Source organism: Parus major, chromosome 2, assembly GCF_001522545.3.
Source record: "Parus major isolate Abel chromosome 2, Parus_major1.1, whole genome shotgun sequence".
NCBI lineage: Eukaryota > Metazoa > Chordata > Aves > Passeriformes > Paridae > Parus > Parus major.
In genome coordinates, this window is record NC_031769.1 from 82673849 (window position 1) to 82686423 (window position 12575).

The window sequence follows — 12575 nt, forward strand, 5'->3', positions numbered from 1 at the left end:
ATGGTTGTCACATCATATAATCCTGCAGGGGCTGCTTTCACTCTTGGCTCACCTTTTTTTCTGTCCCAGGCGTACAGCTCCTTTATCCCTAGTTCCTCCAAAGACTTGGTAAGCTCCAGCTCTTCCCCAGTTATGCCATCCCGCAGAAGAACAATGTGCTCTTGACTGACTTCACACTTCTCACAAATAGCTGGGATGATGCTATGGAGTGGCACCTCTGGACTAACCCGAACCACAGCCTTCTGTGTCTTCAGGTAGTTCACTACCAGCCTCACAGATTTCTGCAGAAACAAACACAAACTGTCAGTTTTCCTGCTGTGATGGATTGGTCCTATTACAATGAGAAAAGCACTGGGGATTTCCATATTGTCCTGACTGGTCCTATGCAAACTTACCCCATGTTGCCAAAAAAATCTTTGAAAGAATAAAATCTCAGTCCTCCCTTTCCACTAAGGAGACATTCACAAGAACATGCAAAGAAAGAAAAGGAATCAGAAGCAGATGTAATGTAAACATTTACAAGTCCCACTCTGAAAGGTGGAAGAGTATAATCATATATAGTTATTAGAGTAATAAAAAATTTCAGCAAACATTTGGAAAAAGACTACTTGTTAATCTTCACTGTATTGTGAAACACATTTATTAATGATTAGCCTTCTCCCATATCTTCAATGAAGATGGTACACAAAATATCACCAAAACACTATCTCCACACAACACCCCAACTCCTACAACACTAATTTCAGCCATTACTACAATTTCCAACCACCCCAATCTTCAGATTTCCACTTACTCAACCAAATGCAACTTACCATTTTTTCAACATGTCTAGACCAGCCTCTGCCAATCTACACGAAAAACAGTTAAGCCAGTAAAGCAGGTTATAGTCTATCCCAAGTCTTTCCCATCTGGCCTAAAGATGGAAAGACTGGAGGAACTGAATAGGAATGGAATGATGTTTCATGGCATCATTTTAGCCCTACAGAGTACTGACCTCAGGGACCCTTGGCAGAGGTCGCTTTGCTTTCTCTTCAGGAATCTTCGCTTTCAGAAGTACTGTCTGTACATCCAGTGCTCCTATCAAAGTGTTTGGCTTGTAACTCAGAACTTGCTGAGATCCCGAAGACTTCAGTTCAAGACTATGTTGGGATGGATTTAAGCGATACTGGCTGCATAAGTCAACCAATACATCCATCACAGCTTTGCTACAAGGAAGAAGAATTCACTGTTAGGATGAGAAAAAAAAATTGTTGCTAGAAAATTTACTTCACTTTTAAGATGGGGGATAAAAGACAATACAAGCTGTGGATGTACCACTTGTTAACCATCTCTGGGAGGGAACAATGTTAGTGCTTTGAAATGTTAAATAGATCATATAAAACAATACGAATTAAATATATTCACACTTCAGTGTCTGTTTCTGTTAGTTTCAACTAACTATTCAGTATCAGGCAGACAGCAGTGCCAATCATAGCACTAACAAACATAAACCAAGAGCAGACAAAGTGCATCTTTATTTATTTCTAGACCACAGATCACAGAATATTCTGAGTTGGAAGTGACTCAAAGGATCTAACAAGTCCAACTCCTAAGTGAAAAGTCCACATGGGGACTGAATCCACAGCCCTGGTGCTTTTAGCACCGTGCTCTGACCAACTGAGCTAACATAAGGGTCATAATGTACTAAATCCGTACATTAAATGCTGCAGTTCAAATTCTGTTCTTTAACATGAAGACAAGATATGAATAAATTATGAACTCACAGTCTGGTAAGCTCCACCTAGATTTGAACAATCACATCACTCAAAATGAAGCACTTAAATCTGGAACAAATAGTAGATAGGGCTTATTTTTCCAGTTTGCTACTTTGAGTTCTCCACATCTATTTGACACCAGCAGCATTTTCCAGTACAAGAGGACCTGTCCAAATTTATTATGGTGAAGATATTAACCCTCTACAAAACCACCTGGTTTTGAGTGTCCCCATTGTCAGCAGCTATTACTTCAATATGATTCCTATAACATGAGATTTTAAAAGAGTCGGGAGCTGTCCCTTTTCATTTTGTACCTCCACACAGAGGTACTCCATTCAAGAACTCAATATTCACTGGAGCTTGATATTGCCTAATACAGCAAATATGAACTGTGCCTCCCCACACTCCAGAAATTCTCTACCATGTTAATGAAGGTTTCTTTTATTTTCCCAGCCTTCTCCCCAAAAATCCTGTACAGGATCAGAGAAAATAGGTTTATTTAAACTGGTCATTTTTCTAAAAATTTTTGGTTTCATAAACCAGTATCTGACCCCAATAAAACAGTGTAAGCTAAAAAAAAATTATCAGCTGTAGCTGGAACCTGTCATATACAGTGGGATACTTGTCTTCTGGCAGAAGTAAAAATAAATGCACAGACAGCAAATTTGCAAAAAGAACTGGGACTTCTTCAAATGTTTTAACTGGAAAAAAATTATACAGATTAAAAATGCAAGCAAATTCAAAGAAAATAAAATCTTCCATAGGCTCTTAGCCAGCACCATTACATCTATAGCTCAAGAATTACCCTTTAAACTGCAAGCTGTTCGCATTTAGGAAATTATCTTGTGGAGGACCACCAATCTTCTTTCTGTGTAGAATGTATGTTGTTGGCCAACAACTGCTCAAGAAGTTGGTGAATAACTATGGAGGGCTTATGGCAAAGACAACAAAAATGGAAAACTAGAGAAATTCCTTATTACCTGGTAGGTGAGAGCTCTTCCCATGCAAGAGAAGAGGAAGAACCTTCTTTACAGTAACCTTTTTCAAGTTTAACTGAGTTACACAGTGTGAGCTGGAAAATTGGGAAGTGTGGAACATTTTAAATACATGATCTCACTGAAAAGGAAAGAATTCAGAAGATCAAATAAGAAAAACAGATGCCTTTAATATGTATAGGAGGCTTCAGAACAAAGAATGTAGTGCGGCAACTGCTAAAATAGAGAGTTCCAGCACAAATGTGTAGCACCCAAATCAGAACTGTAACAGGTAATTTCATGATGACTCATTCTGACACTGTCCCCAAGTTGAAAACATCTTTGTTTCACAACCATGTTCAATTCACCTGCTACACACCACAAACCAACAGACATTTACAGCTACTAAGTCCAAACTACAGGACACCAATACGTACACCAGTACTTATATGAATATTCATTAAAATGTGCAGCAGTGAACACTTTTAAAAAAATGTTTATCAGTTCTCCTAATACACATCTCAACTTGTCTGTTTACAGACTTATTTCTTTTAAACTAAAATTTACATGTGTTTTCTTTTCCCCCTCAGCCTTCTTACTATTGCTTCAGAGAAAACTAAATAACCTGGCAGAATCACAATACATGGTGTCCTATGTGTTTGACATTTGTATTTAAATTAGAACTGTAATGTATTTCTGTAGTGCATAATACTGTGATAATTCATTCAAATTTAGACAGTTATCTTGTCTCTTGAAAAAGTACTTGTAAAAAGAAGATAGTTCATCAAAATAAGAGTTTATGATTCCACACATATACCACTGAAATTATAAAATATATTCAGCAGCAACAGTTCCACAGCTATAACAAGATCAGAATCTACACCAGACATCAGAGAAAATAAATTACAGACAATCATGAACTTGAACAGATTTGTCTGGACAATGGACAATTCAAAAATCCAGCCAAATCTGACATTTCATCTTATTGCTGATTATGAACAGGCATGCAATAAGCATAACACTTAAGGAAGCCAGAAATATTCTAACCTGTACCATGCTGCTCAGAATACACAATTGTTCCATGGAAAGCATCCCTAGCCTTCATCTGTACCATTTGAAAATACAGCTGAAGCTTTTGAAAAAGCTTCAAAGCAAATTGTATGCTCTTTAAAAAATGTAAATTTGGGGAGAAGTTTTCACAAAACTTCAGAAGTTTAAAGAAAAAAAAAAAAGAGATGAGAGAGGAAAGGAGGAAAGCAGGAAAGGAGAGGAATTCCACAAACAAAGTTCAAAATTCATGTGTTACAAGCGAAGTAAAAGAGCTGGGAAATCTTTGCAATGAAGTTATTCTTATATCAGATTTCAATGGCACCAACTTGAAAAAAATTCCTTCTAAACCATAATACAGTTCAACTTGATTTTAAATGGGACTTAGTTTTGTTTCCACAGAAAAGAGTCAAAAAACACAGCAAGAGAATGTTAATCTACTAATCAAGACCAACTTTTCTTTCTAACTTAGGGTTGAGTATGGCTCTTGGAAGATGCAATGAGTCAATTCTTCCTTTTCTTCCATCTTGTTCCAAAGATCTCCGCTTTCTTTTAACCTGCTTGGGTATCTGGTCTGTCTCTACATGAAGTTCCACTGGTCTGTCTCTATTGTCTGTTTTGAAATTCAGGCAGGTCTTAAATCTAAAGCTGAAATAAAGTTAAATATGTCCTGCCTTTCCAACTACTCAGCTAAGAAACACCTTACTTTTTCATTTTAGTAAGATGTTGCTGAAATTTTTGGTACGTGACCAGACACTGCAGAATAGATTCCAAAGGTTAATGACTAACAAGCAAATACTGGAGCACGGAAGAAAAACTGGAGAATGAACACAATTTAAGACTCAGACATGAAGGTCCATATGACTATATGACTCTTCTTAGCAGAGCACTTTGGCTCTGGTTTGATATTCCATTACTAAGCTGTTTGATATTTAATGCCAATTCTGGACAAGAAGAATAACTACTTTGTCAGCTGAACACTGATGCTGAAGTTCTGATCAAGTTTAAGCAGAGTGCTTGTTTCCTCTTTTCTCCAGTAAAATGCAGCAGAGGGCTATGGTTTTTAGGAAGTATAAAACAACTGAGATGTTTTGGGTGTGGTTTGGCTTAACCTCCTTGGATCACACAGAGAAATCCATTTTAAAATGTAGCCTTGTACATCTGAAAAGAAGTGTGCAGGGTAAAGTTTTATTCTATCAATCAAAATAGCTTTCTTTTTACCTTCTACTTTCATGCTACAAATGTCTCCCAGTACCTAAATGGGCCTACAAGAAAGTTGGAGATGGACCTTTCACAAGAGCATGTGATGACAGAACCAGGAGTAATAGCTTCAAACTGAGAGTAAGCTTAGATTAGATATTAGGAAGAAATTCTTCACTGTGACGATGGTGAGGCACAGGAGCAGATACAGAGAAGCTGTGGATGCACCATCCTTTGAAGCATGAGAGAGGCCAGGATGGGCCTTTGAGCAAGTCCCTGGAGCATGGGGATTGGAACTAGATGGTCTTTAAGGTCCTTTCCAGCCCAAACTATTCTGTGATTCCACGATTTTTTAAAAAAATAAAAAATTTTTAAAAAAATCTCAAACTGGAAGAAAGACTCTTTATTTAGATCAATGTCAAATACACATGAAGAATCTACAGTAGCAATTGATGGAAAAGAAACATAATAGTGTAAAGGAGGTGGGTGACCCAAAGTCTCTAATTCTTTCAGTATTTGCCTTTAAACCAGAAAATAGCATTAGCCATTATTTTCTCATGCTCCAAAGTACAACAGGTACTTCATAAAAAGATTACAACTTTTTCTACACAAACAAAAATGTACACACTAAGTAGCAAGCTGTATCCAAATGAGTTCAGTAAGTGTGATAAATATGACACTCATAAATGTTTTTGTTTCTTTTCTTAGTTTGCTTCTGTATATTTGGCTCTTAATTTCCTTAATTGAGCAAGTCCATGGAAGGAACATCAAGATGATACATGAGACAGAGGACTGTGTTTTTGAACCTTAGGACAAGCAAAGTGAAAAGAGACCTTGCTACTGTCTGAAACTATGAACTGTAAGGTTGCAGAGACAGACTCTTCTTGCCAGTATACAGCAAGATGACAAGTAGCAAGAGACAAGCGCTGAATAGAAAACTCCATTTAGGTACTAGTAAACATATTGTCTCCATAAAGATGGTTCCAGCCCTGGAACAGAGGTGCAGAGAACTCCAGAAACCTCCTCCCTGAAGATATTCAAACTTGCCTAGAGATTGTGTGGTCCAGTGGCCCTTCCCAACATAAATTCTAGTAAAACTTTTTTTTTTTCCCTTAGCCTACACTGAACTACTGTAGTTTTGACCTGACTCATATTCAGTATTTTGTTAAACTAATTTTTTAGTCTTTTTGCCATGTGCCCTGTTCATCTTCTAACAACACCTTTAATGTTTTACCAACCTGAGTTGACTTCATACCTTCAATCTCTCCTGAGACACTGTTGTGTATGTTGAGCTATAAAACCACAATAAAGAGTCTATTACTGAGAATATGTGAGAATATTCTTTCTGTGATGACATTAGTTTTATGCACCATATAATGTGTACTCTGTACTGAACTCTGTCCTCCAGTATTTGCGGAATTGGACTCCAGCTTCATCTAGTTTATTATTTCTTCTAGTGTTCTGCTCTCTGTGCATCATATGTATGAGAGAATTTGTGTAACATGTAAGACAACAGCAAGAGCAACAACTGTCCAGTTTCCTTTTCTGCGTATTGGTCATCCACATGTTAACAACTCCAAACCAAACCACACTTAGCTTTGAACATCCCAATTTTTCTGCAATGTATTTCAAAAACTACTGAGTTCCAACCTGCTGACATTTAATGTCTGTGTCTGTGTTAAGCAGGATGTCCTCCTCAGTGCCACCCAGTGTGAACAGAGACAGATGCACAATCCTTTTATTTACAGGTTACCCACTGAAACTACTACCACTGAGAATCACAAACAGAAAACTGGTAACTTGGGAGCTTTTCCACTTGTTTTCCACCTAAATGTCTACTCATCACCTCTCTCAGACCTGTTTACAGTTTGTGTGGATGTGCTACAGATCTACATGCATAAAATGTGTAAGTGGCCAATGCTTTACCTATCCTTCAGCCCATCAGTTAGTGCTCATACATTAGTACGAACACAGAATAGTGTTTCCCTTCTTTTCAAGGGGAAGTAGGCTAACAATTTTTCATGAATACTTCTACATGTTTTACAGTAGAGTTCCTAGGGATCAATTCTTTAAAAAAGAAAACTATTTGTTAATACTATTCTATTGCTGCACAAACTCCCTAAGGACTTGGCTTTGTACTAAAATCTGCACTACATATTTCCAAATTCTCAAACACATTGTGTTACAAGACGGCAACAAACCATTAGAGAGATACTGTCAGCTTGAGTTAACTTTTATAAATAAAACAATTTCAAGGTTTCAGATTACAGTAAAATATCTTTAAATAGCACACAGTTCTTTTCTTAAAGTGTTTTTTCAAGAAAACTTAATGGGAATTTTCTGCCCTCTTGCTGATATTTACAGAAAATTTTTACATAGAGAACAAAGTTAAATTACATGTTGCTTTGCATACATACAATGAAATTAAAAGATGCAATTTTTAGTTTTAGTTCATTTGTAATAATCTTAAGTGATACTAATTAACTACATATTTATATTTTCAAATATAATCTAGTAGACTTAATTGTGCTGTGAACTGCTTTCCTGAAATTACAGAATCATTTTTCATTATAAATATGCCCAGGGCAATGATTTGCAAATTTTTTTGAAACAGAAAAGCTATTTCCCCAGGGTAGCCAAAAAGCAATTTTGCAGAATACAGTTTTAATGATGGCAACAAAAATACTGAAGATTTATAGCAGTATAAACAACAGCAGATTTTTCTGAAATGTCCTCCCATGATATCATCACAGATAAAAAGAGTGAACAGGGAAAATAATTCATTACCTGCACTGGCTCTTGCACTTGCCTCAAATTAAAATAAAAAAAAAACACAAAAACCACAAAAACAACCACCACATTTTTAAAAATCCAGTAACATCATCATTTAACGTTTACCCCTGAGTATCATTGTATTTCATAGCTGTTTAGTTCACAATACCAAAACATGCAAAGTTGAAAAAACTTGGGCTTTCACCCAAACTTGGGGACTTAGGACAATTTCCTCACTAAAAGTTTCAGATAATCTTGACACTATTATTTTTCACTATTCCACATGCCTAAAAACATCACCAAGGCTAACATACAGAAAATTGCATCTTCCAGTGATTAGAAGGAACAGCAGCACACATGACTCACAGACTGATACCACTGCAATACAGTACTTATTACAGAATATCCTTTTCTTATTTCAAAGCTTGTTAGGATTTATTTCCCTTCCTCAGTTTTTATCATCTTCTATTTCCCACAGCTGGCTATCAGTGTCACTAACTTCTGCACTCCAAGTCTTCAGGATAGCACTGAGGGAGAACAGCCACTGCTTAGGTTAGGCACTAGTGATGTGCAGATTAGCACATTAACACAAGCAGAAATTTAATTGCCACCTAAATCAGAGGCCTAAACCTGTCATGAAGACCCTGGAGAGAAATGTGCACCTTCACAGACAACAGAGAATACTTTGGTTGTTTAGAATGCTTAATGCAGATGATATAGATAACCTCACAGAAATGCATGAAATTTCATATTCGCCATTTCTTTCAGGTTTGGTTTTTGTCCACAGACTAAAGAATAATAAAACACTTAGTCTAAGTGTATATGATACATAATGATAAGCATCTGTGTGAGACACAGAATACTTACTGTTCTTTCTACTTGTTCTTTACTCCTGTAGCTTTCATTTAAAAAAAAAAAAAGCTCTTCAAAAAGTGACATTAGAAGACCACTCTTAAAGTGCTCTTGTACTTCTTGCTTTTGAGGGAAAAGTTTCTATCCATATGGAAATTATCTACATCTCAATACAAAATGCTGCATGAATATTAACCTCTTGTCAGCTCCCAGGTGGCTTGCATTTGCCAATGAAATACCACCTTTCTTTGGGATCCAATGGCCAATGAGTTTCATGTACTTGTTCCGCTTACCAGGCCTGTTCTCTTTCTCTCATTAAGACCTCCCTATAAAACTCTATCACTATACACCTTATCTGAGAGCTCTGATTAGCACTGCTCTCCTTTCAAACCTTTAACATCACTCTGGCTTTGGGGTGGACACCCTCAAGTTGCACATCTCCCGAGAGTGGATAAGTGAATGTTAGTTTCTACAAGAAAAGCAGGGGGAAGAAAGAAGTTCCAGACACCAAACACCAGTTTACACATCCTACTCGGCCATCAAAATGCACTATGAGGGTAACAGTCAACACAGGTTAATATTTTGAAAGTATTTCTGCTGAATGAAAGTAGTTCTGCTGGAATGCAGACTAACTACTGAAAACATCAAATGTAAAATAATCACAGAATCTGATTTATCAACAGGTACCTTTTCAATGTGGTGTTAACATTTTCTACAGTTTCTTGACTACTCCTGACCACGACATTGTTTGCTTTGGTTTCATCATAGTATTGTTTATATTTTTTAAACTTCTCCATATTATTTCCTTACGTAATGTCTCCTTCTTTCAAAACAATTTACACAGAGAGAACGAAGATAAAGAAGAGTTCCCACAATGAAGAGAATTATCTCAAAATTACCTTTCCAATACAATTTGCTCTTGATTTTACCCAGTAAGTAACAAGGAAAATCCCTCTCTCTTTCTGTGGAAAAAAATAAATACACTTTTATATATCAAAGGCATCCTAAATACGAGCAGATGCTTTGCTGTCCACACAACTGCACTGTATTTGTGAAGGCAGGATATCTGAATGCGATGAATCATCCATCTTCCGAGCCGAGCATGCTTCCTGGCATGCCTCCAGGCACTCATACTGTCAGGACTGTTTGCCAGCAGCACCTACTTCCACTGCAGCGAGCCCACTCTGGATTATGAGATGTGATACAACCTAAGCACAGCGAAACTACATGAAAGGGATACATCCATAGATGTGCTGATCAATGGGGAAAACAGTGACATAATAGCTGCTAAATCCTTCCTGCCTCAGAAAAGAGGGTCATTTGTACATGGCTCTCAGGACTCTGGTGCAACAGCTGCTTAAAATCCGGAAAAAATCGTGAGAGAGAAGCCCCATAAACTCAGAAAGACAGCATCAGCAAGTATCCCATAGGGAACAAAAGGCTTCAAAAAGTAGGAATCAAAGTCTTACCTTCCTTGCACTGTGCACTTCTGCTCCACCCCATTGGGTAAAATGACTGTCAAGTTCACCAGTCTGTTTATCATGTTCTCTTTCATGCTCACGAGGTTCTGATCAGAAATCACAGATGTCTCTGCAGGTGACTTGTGCTCACTGTGAATTCTACTTGCTGCAGAAGGTTGATTTGGTGGAGGGGGAGCACGAGCTTTCATTCTTTTCCTTGAGAAGAAAGGCAAGAAGAAAATTTAAAATTTCTTGCAAGAAAATCCAAACACATTACTAAGAAGTATATGTTCTTTTGGCCATAATCTCAGAATGTTTTAAGAAGTTCGTTTAATGGAAGTAATTTTTTTTCATCATTAACCTTTTCAGTGGAGTTGCACTTTTGTTTTTAGCTGCCCTCTAAAAATACGCTAATTTTTTAATGAGTGCACTCATTCCTACTGTTTGCTTTATAAGCCCCAGAGGATAAATCAGTTCCATAATTATGATATGATACAACAGTTTTTCTGTCAAGTATGAAGCATACTGCTATGAAGTGAGAAACAGAAATGCTGGATCCAGTCCAGATCTGACTCAAGAAAGAGTTGTATTTATGTACATGAATGTTTCCTCCAAGTCAGAATGGCAGCAGTGGAAGCAGGGTGAGGTTTCATTCAGCTATATTTGGGTTCCACAGTATTACTCTACTTGAAATATTGTCTCTTCCTCTGCTCTAAGTTAGTAGCATTAAATCTGGCTCATCGTACTTCATAGGGAAGCACCATGAAAAGGTCAACTGTGAATGATATCACTTCTTACCATGCAACACCAACACTACAGCTCTTTGAAAGCACCCTGAAAGGAACTCATTCTTCAGTAGCAGGCTATGCACCATGTGTGATGTACAGAAAAGCTGCATCAGCTTGCACCAAACAAGCAACATACTTTACAGAGATATAAACCCACCACAGAAGTTTACTTCTTTGGCAAGCTGCCAGACAGATAAGCAACATATGTGTGCTGTTCAACTTCTGAATAGCTGGCCTCATACCAAACACATGTCTAAGAGGATTAACTCAGATGATTAATACTCCAGTGACCTCTTCTGACTAGATTTATGCTTAGTTTAAGTCAGATTTTAGTGTAACAGATGGAAAAAGCAGTAAAATACTTAGTCAGAAATTATTATGGAGGCCTACTGCCTGTATTTTTTAATCTGCCTGTTTTTAGGGTGCAGGAAGAGATTATGATTCTTCATATGATTTCCACCCTGCAAACAACATGAACTGAGGTTCAGAAAGGAAGAGTACAGAAAAAGCACTCTAACCCTTAAAAGCCGGAAAAGCTTAGTGTGCGAATCAGCCAAGGGCAAAACTGTGTTTAGGGAAAAAAAATACCACCAAACAAAACAGAACAGAACTGAAATACCAAATCAAACTCTTCTTTAAAAAGAGAACCTCTATTCTACAGATAAAAGGACTAAACATAGTGTTTTGATTACCACTGTAAGCTCCTGGCAGAAGAAAAAAGTAATAGCTTTATCATATGAATAAAAAAACCCAACCCAAACCAACCAACAAAAAAAAAAATAGAAATGTTTAGAGGCAATCCAAACTCTCCATACTTTGTAATCAGTATTTGCATTTGACCAACAATCTCTGTGACATGTCTCAACTTGCAAAAATTCTTTACACCTCCTTGAAAATGATCATTTCAGTGAGATCTCAGTGAGGGAGCATTAAATCACCAGTGATGAAGATACGGCTTTTCCTTCCCTGTGTGCATACCAAATAGCATTCTCTATAGATATGCAGAATGAGGTACTGCCTTATTTACTAGTATAGAGAAATTTCTCTTTCATCAGAAATTTCCTTCAACATTCGTTTTTTTATCCTATATACTCTGAGGCATGAAGTCATCATCTTGCTTGCAGCTAACATGCAGCTCCTATGCTCCTCCCCATCGAGGTGATGAGAAGTTCAGAGCATTGACAAGTAATTAACTATCTTGACTCTCCATGAAGCATGAAGCTCTTAATTTATTTGGCTATTGAAGAAAAATAAAAAGAAATTTGGATTCATCTTCTGCTCAGATCCTTTTATGTTTAGCTACAGTAGTTATTTGTAAGCAGGTGGTGAGAGACATGGGAATTTTGCTTACATCCAAATTCATGCCAACACAGCCTTACAATCATGCAGTTTAAGAACTTCACAAATCATGTAATTCTTGCCCTTCATAATATCAACTGCATCAATAGAAGTCGCTATAGAGTTTAACTTGTTTCTTAAAACAAGCTTTTATTTTTTTGTTTTTGAAGTTTGTTCTATAATGTTAAAGATAATTCCAACACAGTGCTCCTGACAAATTGACAAAGGGGGTAGAAAGAAAAGAAACAGGCAAGTGTTCTGAGCCTGGCAGAGCTAGCTGCAATTATGAATTACCTTATAAATTCCAGATCTCACGGTGAACAAATAGAAGAAATAAAGCAATAGTGATAAAATAATCATGAAATTGAAATCAGCTGAAGACGTAGTCAC

At 37.1% G+C, this 12575-nt stretch overlaps 1 protein-coding gene across 3 annotated transcripts in view; it reads right to left on the minus strand.

Moving 5' to 3' along the window:
- LOC107216002 (protein cordon-bleu-like) overlaps positions 1–12575 on the minus strand; it is a 58801-nt gene that overhangs the window by 8009 nt on the left and 38217 nt on the right. For all 3 annotated transcript variants that reach the window (XM_033512162.1, XM_033512160.1, XM_033512161.1), the window contains 3 exons: positions 10069–10275; positions 995–1205; positions 53–281 (listed from right to left, as the gene is read on the minus strand). In XM_033512162.1, coding sequence (XP_033368053.1) covers positions 53–281; positions 995–1205; positions 10069–10275 — 647 coding nt within the window. The remainder of the gene's footprint in view (positions 1–52; positions 282–994; positions 1206–10068; positions 10276–12575) is intronic.